At 48.9% G+C, this 10264-nt stretch overlaps 1 protein-coding gene across 4 annotated transcripts in view; it reads right to left on the bottom strand.

The window, feature by feature from the left end:
* Positions 1–6111: 6111 nt before the first annotated feature.
* Gjb1 (gap junction protein beta 1) overlaps positions 6112–10264 on the bottom strand; it is a 46700-nt gene continuing 42547 nt past the window's right edge. The window contains exons 1-2 of one of the 4 annotated variants that reach the window (XM_031375577.1): positions 9583–9685; positions 6112–7610 (exon numbers count right to left, since the gene is read on the bottom strand). In XM_031375577.1, coding sequence (XP_031231437.1) covers positions 6743–7594 — 852 coding nt within the window. In that variant the 5' untranslated portion in view covers positions 7595–7610; positions 9583–9685 and the 3' untranslated portion in view covers positions 6112–6742. Of the gene's footprint in view, positions 7611–7947; positions 8059–8688; positions 8721–9582; positions 9686–10264 lie in introns of those variants that run through there. The other 3 variants (XM_031375567.1, XM_031375557.1, XM_031375587.1) reach the window with 3 other exon arrangements.

Genomic DNA, 10264 nt, shown 5'->3' with positions numbered 1-10264 from the left:
TTACTGACCAGCCCCAAGCTCCTTCGCTGTTTAAGGTGCCAGCCATCCTGCTATAGCACTAACTCTAAATCCACACAGTCTCTGCTCTAACCACAGCCTACAAACTCTGTCAAGACTCAGCCTTTGCACTTTCCTGTGCCACGTCTGCTGTGCTCTCACTTGCACAGGCTAGGAAACACCTAGTATGTGTCAAGCTTGTGCAAGGGTCCATCCTATTATGTGATTATTCCTCTCTTTATTATTTTTTTTTCGAGACAGGGTTTCTCTCTGTAGCCCCAGCTGTCCTGGTACTCACTCTGTAGACCAGGCTGGCCTCAAACTCGGAAATCTGCCTGCCTCTGCCTCCCAAGTGCTAGGATTAAAGGCGTGCGCCACCACCGCCCGGCTTATTCCTCTCTTTATATATGCCACAACACACCATAGGGATTCAGAGAGGATGCAGAATGGGATGGTGAAGACCTGTAATCCCAATATTCTATAGACTGGGACACAAGGATCAGTATTGAGGACCAGCCCATCTCAACCTACCCCCACCTGCTAAAAATATTCACAGTAAGAACAAAACAAAAACAGAACAAAAGAGAATACTTGCTTTCATTTATTTTTGTCTGTTCATGTCTTGATGTGGAAATTGAACCCAGGGCCCTACATAGCGCCAGGCCCTGCCCTCAGCATTTTGCCCAGGCCTTGCCTCTGGCCTTTCTCTTCCCACGTCCACTCTCCACTTGCAGTGTGCCTACTAGAATGAACTTACAAATGTAGTCTGAGGTTTCACTCCTGTTCAAAATGGTTTTTTTTCATATTTTATTTATTTCGTGTGCTGTGTGTGCGTGCATATATGTGTGTTCTCGTGCATATGTGTGTGGGTGCCTACATGCCATGGCACGGATGTGGAAGTCAGAGGAGGATGTTGAAGAGTCTGTCCTCTTCCTCCACCACCTGGGTTCCAGGGATGAATAAACATCAGGTCCTCAGGCTTGGCAGTAGGCACCTTTACCTGCTGAGCCATTTCTCCTTCCTTTTCTTTCTTTTCCCTCTGTTTTTCTCTTTTCTGTTCTTCTCTTTTTGTGACAGAGTATCAGAAAGCCCAGGCTGGCCTCAAATTTAATTTGTAGATGAGTTTTGGCTTGAACTCCTGAGTCTCAAACCTATACCTCCAGCATTCTGGAATTACTGGCAGGCACCACCACACCCAGTTTTGTGTAGTTCTGGGTATAAATTCAGGGCTTTATATAGGTTAGTCTACATTGAACTCAATCCACTGGTCAGACCCCTCCCTCTTCAGTCTGTGTATCCCAGCTGACCTCAAACTGAGGATGACCTTGAACTTGTGACCTTCCTTTCACAGCCCAGCTCTTACAGATACTCTTACAGTGTTTTTAGAAAGATTTATTTGCTTTATGTGTTTGGCTTGAGTGTGTGTCTATGTACCACATGTGTGCCTGGTGCCCATGGAAGTCAGAAGAGGGTCTTAGATCTCTTTGAACTGAAGTTATGGACACTTCTGAGATTGTCATGTGGGTGCTGGGGATTGAACCTAGGTCCTATGCAAAAACAAGTAAGCCATCTCTCCTGCTCTCTTATAAATATTGTTTTTGTTTTTTGTTTTTTGTTTTTTGTTTTTTCTGAGACAGGGTTTCTCTGTATAGGGTTTCTCTGTCCTGGAACTCACTCTGGAGAGCAGGCTGGCCTCAAACTCAAAGAAATCCACCTGCCTCTGCCTTCCCAGGTGGGATTAAAGGGGTGTGCCACCATACCCAGCTCTCTTAAAGATATTCTTAACCTCTTAAAGAGACACAAAGCTTGTCATAATCTAGCCATAGTTTATCTTCCCACCTCCCCTGTAGCCATTCCATTCCTTGAAGCCTTCTTGACAGATTGATTCTGAGGACACAAAGCCTTTCAAATGTCTGCCTCCTGCTTTGTTCCCCCTCACTTCAATGCCCCGATTCTTTCTTTGTTTGCCAGTATAGGTTCAGCCTGGCCTAGTCTGGGACTCAAAGGGAGCCCAGATCAGCAGAATTGTATAGCCCCTTGAATACTACAGGTCAGATCTGGCATTTAAATATTGTAGAATCAGTAAATGAAGTGAGCATTCCCTTCCAGCCCGCACTGTGTGTGCCCAAGCTATCTGATTGAGCATATGAGCCGGTTTGTGGTTGCCATGCCAATTCTCTATGGATACTGCAGCTTGCTCTGTAATCTCCACTCAGTTAGCTGATGCTGTTGACTACTCTCTGTAGTTCAGCTAGCCTTCATCCACGAACTGACTCTGTCTTTTCCCTGCAGCTGCTGGCATCTCTGCACACAGACACCTTTGGAAGAGCATGCATTCCCCTGACTCCCACCCCACAAACAGCAGACATCGAGTGTGCCAGAACCAGCTACTCCATGGCCTTTCTTGTCCCCAAGTTAGATCCCTTGAATATTGACCCTTCAATGGGTCATGTTCAAGTTTGCAAAATCTCTTGGACTTTGTTGTTTGGACTGCTGGCAGCTCCCTGAAGAAGCCTTACTTTTGCCAAGATTTTGTTTTTCTTTTCAGATAGGGTCCTTGATAAGTAGCCCAGCCTTGAAGCTCCACTCCTCCCAGCTCAGCCTCCAGAGTGCTGGGATTATAAGTGGGTGCCAAACCTGACCTTTACTGTCAAATTTTTCTCCTTCTTTGGGACAGCATCTCTCTGTATGCCCACCTGTCCTGGAGCTTGCTATGCAGGCCCAGGCTGGTCTTGAACTCACAGAAATCCACCTGCTTCTGCTACCTGTATACTAGGACTAAAGGCCTGCACCACCATGACTGGCTAATAGAGTCAGATTACTTTTATAAAAAAGATTTATTTATTATATATAAGTACTTATATATAACTACACTGTAGCTGACTTCAGATGCACCAGAAGAGGGCATCAGATCTCATTACAGATGGTTGTGAGCCACCATGTGATTGTGGGATTTGAACTCAGGACCTTTGGAAGAACAGTCAGTGCTCTTACCTGCTGAACCATCTCGCCAACCCCTAGAGTCAGATTCTTTACAGAAGCTTCATCCCAATAGAACAGAATTTACTGCCTTCTGGTTCTGGGTGAGTTCTAGTACACTTTAAAGCCCCTGGTGAGTGTCTATGAAAACATCTCATATTTACAATTTATTTAACTTTTTTTTTTCTGACAGGGTCTCATGCAGCCCAGACTGGCCTTGAACTCCTTGTTTAGCCAAGGCTAGCCTTGCACTCCTGCCTCAATCTCATAAGTGCTGAGATCACAGGTGTGTGCCACCATGTCTAATTCCTTGCCTTTATAAATATTATTTTTTAAAATTTTATTTCATGTGTATTGAAGTCTGCATGAATGTCTGTGAGAGTGTCCGAGCCCCTGGAACTGGAGTTACTGACAGGTTGTTAGCCACATGTGGTTGCAGGGAATTGAACCCTCATCCTCTGGAAGAGCAGTCGGTGCTCTTGACCACTGAGCCATCTCTCTAGCCCCATCATTCGCTTTATAATTTATAATCAGTTTTTGAACACCACTGGTTTGAGTCCCAGAGAAGCCCTGTAAAAGACAGAGCAATTACTTTTTTTCCTGTTTCCCCTCCTCTTCCCTTTCTCCCTCTTGCTCCAGCCTCTGCTCACTTCCCCCAAACCCCCATAGTTTTTGTTTGTTTGTTTATTTGTTTCTCATTACCGATGGTTGTGAGCCACCATGTGGCTGCTGAGATTTGAACTCAGGACCTCCGGAAGAGCCATCAGTGCTCTTAACCACTGAGCCATCTCACCAGCCCAAGACAGAGCAATTATTATGTACTCTATACTTACAGGTCCCAATGCTGAGACCTAAACGGGTCAAGGTTAAAGTGTTGAAGGGGCCATCAGGGCCAAACCCATCTCCTAACTCCAATCCTCTCTCTCCAATACCCAGCTTGCTCAGGACATCACACTGCAATGCGTACTAAGTCCTCAGTATGTTTCCCTCAAATGAAAAGGTCAGTCCTGAGGCAGCCTTTCTTACTACCTCCTTGGCACTTTGCCTCTGTGGAGCGCCCCTCAAGGCTCCTTCAGCCACTTTCTACCTGGTTAGCAGGACACAAGAGTTATATATCTCCTATCCTCTCTCTGGTTCCTAATGCCTGTTGTTTTACCTTTACCCCCACCTTTACCCACTTTTACCTTTGATCTGGAATTGGAGTCTTCTTGTGTGTGTGTGTGTGTGTGTGTGTGTGTGTGTGTGTGTGTTGGGGGGCGACAGATTCTCTCTATCTAGCCCTACCTACCTACCTATTCTTAAACTCTCTAGATAGAGTGGGCTAGCCCGTGAACTCATAGAAATGTTCCTACTTCCGTCTCTCAAGTGCCAAGATTAAAGGCTTGTGCCACTACCCAGGGCTTGGAATTGTAATCTTTGAAGACAAGTAGATTTCTGAGATGACCAGCACTTGGGAGAGGGTACAAAGGCTCCCTCAAGGACTATGGTTAATTAATTGTGGTGTTGGGGATGAAATGCAGGACAATTAGGAACCCACTCTACTTACTAACTGAGCTACACCCCAGGCTCCAGGATGGAATTTTGAAAAAGGAAATCTTTCTCTTGAGAACAAAGAGGAGATGGTCTATGCTTGGTCCGGGAAGGCAGGGATGGATTTCCACAGGAAAAGGATTTTGCAGCCCACTGTCAATCACATAAGAACTTCTTCTCTTGACAGAGTGTGACGTCCATGTCTAAGGAGAAAGGAAATTTCTCCCAGGAAAGGAGTGGTTTGTTGTTGCTGAGGCAGGGTCTTTCATTGTTATAGCCCAAGCTGCCTTAGAACTATGTATCTTAGGCCTCTAACTCAGGTACTATTACACCCAATTTTTCTCCTTTTTTTTTTATTTTATGCATTCTCTCAGAAAGGAAAAAAAGTTATTCCAGTGGGAATAATGATTCTGATGAGATCACACCTGATTTTCTTCATTTCTGATACATTTCTTTTTTTTTTTTTAAACTTTTTTTTTTTTTTTTTTTTTTTGGTTTTTCGAGACAGGGTTTCTCTGTGTAGCCTTGGCTGGAACTCACTCTGTAGACCAGGCTGGCCTCGAACTCAGAAATCTGCTTGCCTCTGCCTCCCAAGTGCTGGGATTAAAGGCGTGCACCACCACTGCCTGGCTTCCGGAACATTTCTTCCACACACTTTGAGAGGGGCTGGGGGCAGTGCTCTGTCCAGATTAGGAATAGGATGGCTGAGAAGGAAAACTTGATGGAGGATGGGACTTGGACCGTGAGGCACTTTGTGTGGGTAGTGTCAGTGGGGGAAGGCTCTGTAGGGCTGGGGAGGGGTCCTTTAGAAACATGGACAAGGCTGGGAGAGGTGCTAGGCCAGCCCATGTTTACACACAGGGAGAAAGGCTTGGGAAAGGGCACACCTTGCAAACAAGTGACACAGCTAGGCCTGGACTCTGCTTTGTCAAGTCCCAAGCCTGGGGCTTTTCCTCCAGTGGCTGACACATGGGGGAGGAGGGCCTGGCAAGGAAACTGCTGCTGGACTTGCCTGACCTGTGGCAGAGTCGAGTCCGGAGTCCTGTGTTCAGAGAGTACCAACCAAGGAGGTGGACTGTGGAGGCAAATGGAATTTGGGGTCCTATACAGAGGAGGGAGAGAAGGGCGGGGGGGGGGGGGCTTGCAGGGCATCAGATGCTGAATACCCAGGGAGGAGACAGACAGCTATCTCAGAAGTATGGGGAAGAGCCTAGCTGAGGTAGACAGGGAAAGTCAGGCCCCTTCTGTCCCTCCCCTCCCCTCTCTCTCTCCCCTTAGAAATTTCTCTAGCATTTTCTCTGTCTCTCCAGAAGAGGCTGTCATTTATTTTTAAAACCAAAGAGAGGAAGGATGTGAATTAGCTATCCATAGATGATAAACAATGGCAAAGACATAAGTAAATGACCAAACAAGGCAGAGCAAGGAAAAGCAGGAGAGGATGGCTCCGATGGTGGCTTTGCCAGGTTCCTGTCTGCAGCTTCAAGTCACTCTTCCCTCTGCCCTTTTCTTTTCCTGATCAGCAAAATGCCAACCAAGGCCAGCTTATCCTGGGGGAGGTCAGAGAGGAGGGTTCCGGAGAAAGAACTTCAACAAACACTCAAAACATCTCTTCATTTACTGTAAAATCCTGTTTAATGTGTAACATTTGCAGAGAGAGAGGCCTTGGGAACTGGGGGACTGGGGGCAGCCCTGACCAACCCCCACTTCGATTTATCTGCCTGCTTCTCCCTCCCTCCATAACTCCCTCACCCTAGATGTGTCTTCCTTCCCCCGCCCCACCCCCAGCAGGCGGCAAGGCAAGCTCCCCTCCCTTCTCCATCCACAATGCAGAGCCCCTCCTCCACTCTGCTTGCCCACATCCCTCCCCATCAACAGGACTCCCAAAGTGGGGTATCTGACAGCATGGGGGTTAAGATTAGTTTCCTAATTGGAAACTCCCTTCAGAACATCTCATACCTCATCTCAGGGAGAGGGAGAGGGAAGAGGAATGGGTATAGGCAGAAAGAATTGCCCACACCCTCAATAACCTTGAGCCCTGGTGTAGAAGTGACTCCCCACTCCCCAGCCGGCCAGGTCTTTGACAGAAGGCTTTCTGAGGAAGGGGAGTAGGGAGGGAGAGAAGGTTTGATGGAGTAATCCCTAGCAGGCAGAGGCCTGCTCACCGGCAGAGGAGAAGGAGGGGCAGGCCTGGGCCGGGTGAGGGAGGGGTGGGATGGGAGGTTGCCTGGTACTGGCATCAGCAGGCTGAGCATCGGTCGCTCTTTTCAGCCAGCCCGGCCCCCGTGCCAGGGCTGCGGCGCAGTATGTCTTTCAGAGAGCCGTCCTGCTCGCTCAGCAGCTTGTTGATCTCATTCTGCTTGTATTCAGGTGAGAGGCGATGGCCAAAGCCCGAGCCCTTGCGGGAGGGCGGATTGGAGCGGCGCTGAGCACGGCGGGCACAGGCCCGGATGATGAGGTACACCACCTCCGCCACGTTGAGGATAATGCAGATGCCGGAGGCTGCAAGCATAAAGACAGTGAAGACGGTTTTCTCGGTGGGGCGAGACACGAAGCAGTCCACTGTGTTGGGGCAGGGGAAGGCTTCACACTTGACCAGTCGCACCATGGCATAGCCGGGGTAGAGCAGATAGAAGACATACATGAAGACAGCCTCGAACAGCAGCCGGAACACCACACTGATGACATAAGTCCACCACAGTGTCCCTGAGATGTGCACCTTGTGTCTCTTGACCTCTTCCAGGTGAAGGGGGTCCCCGTGCCCTTCAAGCCGTAGCATTTTCTTTTCTATGTGTTGTTGGTGAGCCACGTGCATTGCCACGAGGAGAGCTGGGGTGGAAACCAAGATAAGCTGCAGGGACCAGAGGCGCACGTGGGAGATGGGGAAAAAGTGGTCATAGCAGACGCTGTTGCAGCCCGGCTGGAGGGTGTTACAGATGAAAGAAGACTTCTCATCCCCCCACACGCTCTCAGCAGCCACCACCAGCACCATGATTCTGAAGATGAAGATGACAGACAGCCATACTCGGCCAATGGCTGTGGAATGCCGATTCACGCCACTGAGCAAGGTGTATAGACCTGTCCAGTTCATCCTGCCTCATTCACACCTGTGAAACAAGAGGCAGGAAGCAAGCTGTCAAAGGTTAGGGCAGGAAGCTGGGCATAGTAATGCTGCCTCCCCTGTCCCCATCTCTTCTAAGAGCTGGCAAGGAAGGATGGTCATTGCTTTCCCTCTTGGCACCAGCCTTTCCTCTTTGCTTGACTTGACCTCTCTGAGCCTCATCCCCTTTCTTCACATACATCCAGCATTCGTTCCTCTTGAGTCCCTTTCTTTACCAGGCCTATCTTGTTCTGCTATCAGCCCGCTCTTCTGGCTCCCCTGGCCCCCACCCTGCCCCAGCTCCTTTGCACCTGACTTATGGCAAACCCATATAGCCCGGTTACCTCGGGGAGCGCCTATCCTTGAGGCCACCCAGACAGCTCCCCTATGGTCTCATGTCTGTGTAGGGGGAGTGGTCCCTGTGGTCGCGCCTGCGTCCCAATTCATCGCCTCCCGGTGCTGGAGAGTCATATGCTGCTTTATACCCAGTGTCTGTACAATGGGACCTTTGTGGGGCGCTGAACAACACCCTTTAGAATTCAGATCAAACGCCCTGACTTCCGCCCACCCTACACACAGAGCACTTGTGTCCCAGCGCCGGACACCCAGCCTGCACCCACCTGTTCTGTGCCCGCCCGGTCCATCGCCGCACCCGCCCCATGGCCCCACCAGAATAATGGCTCTGGGGGAGGGAGATAGAACACAGACAGGTGCAAGTAAGCCAGGACCCCAGGGAGCCAGGGTTCTCTGGACTAAGGCCTTCCCCTATATTTCTACCAGAAACAGAGTCAGCAGCAGTTTTCCTAGGCATAGGTCCCTTTCTGGGTATGGATGAGCCAGAAGAGAGTACCAGGGTACCAAGTTTATCAAGCCAGGAACTGTACTAATCATTTCCCCATGCATTCTTTCTTTTGAGTCATTTAACAATCCTGTTACCCACTCAAAGTCACCATGGCTAGAAATGATGAAGCACAAAAGAGTCTGAAACAGAAGACCTAACTCTTACAGCAGCAGACTTCTTGTGCTTTTGCCGATGAAGACAAAGCTAGCCATTAAAAAAGAAAAGAAGGCTAGTTTGATGTCACCTTGTGGTTTTCAACACAAAAATCAAGGAAGCTGTCTAGCTGTGAGCGAGTTCCAAATCCAGCGAGTATCTCTCCGTAAGCTGCAGGAAAGGGACCCTCTCCAGGGGCTTAGCAGGTGGGCATCTGGTGAGGGCTAAACCAAAGAGAAAGTGATAAAGCCACCAGGGAAGTAGCAGGTTGGACGATGGATTATGCAAGGGTCATGTAGCTTTTGCTTATATCTGATTCTTTACCTAAAGTGGCCTTGGGCTAGTTATTGAGTTTTGATGCGCTTGCTTGCCCATCTGGTAATGAGACCATACCCAGGGTTGCATTGGGAGCGGATGAAGATACCTGCTCCAGCAGGTGATCAAAGGGTTAAGAGAGCCATCTCTGGAAGAGGAAACGATGCTGCCTTAGGCAGCCAAATGATCTGCCAAGCCTAAGACCTCTCCTTTTCCTCCCCACTACTGTGTAGTTAACCTAGAGTGTTTGACGTACAACAGACAGCTCAGTTGCTGCCCTGGCCCCAGTGTCAAGTACGTTGTAATCTCCTGCTTACGAGCACGCCAATGACTCTAGGGAGGAAATTCTCCTCTTTCCCTTAGGCAGACAAAGAAAGCCTCTCCCCACCTCCCACCACTTCAGCCATTGAAATTGAAAAGAGGTTTGCTAGCAGCAGCTGGATGAGAGCAGATCACCGGGAGCCTGGACCTACAGAAAAGCAGTAAAATGCCCTGCATTTTCTCCCTTCCCCAAGGCACCTCTACAACAGGGTGGTGGGTGCAGAAGAACCTTTGTAACCACTTCTGGATGGCTCTCGTGGTTATAGAGGAAAGGGGCCGTGAAATAGTCATGGGAAATAATTGAGGAGTGAGAGGAAAGCAACAGGAAATCAGGGCAGATGGCACACACCTGTATTCCGGCTGGCTGGGGCAGGGTGGTTAAAGCAGCAGGCTCACTGGAGCGCAGAAATTTTAGACCAAGAGCAGGCACGCTGATTGATGCACACTTGTAATCTCAGCATTTGGAAAGTGAGGGGTCAAGAAGTCAGAGGCAGCCTCAGCTACATGATTTCAAGGTCAGCCTGGGTTACATTTGACTCTATCTCAAACACACACACACACACCCCAAAAAGTTCTAGACCAGTCTGTGTGACTTAGTGAGGTTCAATCACAAAAATATAACAGAGGAAGAGGGGACAGTCTACATACAGGACATAAGTCACTTCTGTAAATGATGTTTCTTCATTTGGTTTTGGTTTTGGTTTTTTTAAAGGCCCTGTCAGGCATGGTGACACACATCTTTAAACTCACCACTTGGGGAGTCAAGGACAGGCAAATTGCTTTGAGTTCAAGGCCAGCCTGGTCCATATAGTGAGTTCTGGACCAGCAAGGGCTACAAAGTGAAACCCCCCCACTCCACCCCGTCTCAAAAAAAAGAGCCAGTTGCAGTGATGCACACCTTTATCCCTAGCACTGAAGAAGCAGAGGCAGGTAAGAAATCTAGAGTTCAAGGTCTGCCTGGCCTACATCGTGAGTTCCAGGACAGCCAGGACTACATGGAGAGAACCTGTTTCAACCCCTCCCTCTCAAAA

This window comes from Mastomys coucha, chromosome X (assembly GCF_008632895.1).
Source record: "Mastomys coucha isolate ucsf_1 chromosome X, UCSF_Mcou_1, whole genome shotgun sequence".
NCBI lineage: Eukaryota > Metazoa > Chordata > Mammalia > Rodentia > Muridae > Mastomys > Mastomys coucha.
The sequence above is the reverse complement of the archived record's forward strand: the minus strand, read 5'-3'. Positions and strand labels throughout refer to the sequence as shown.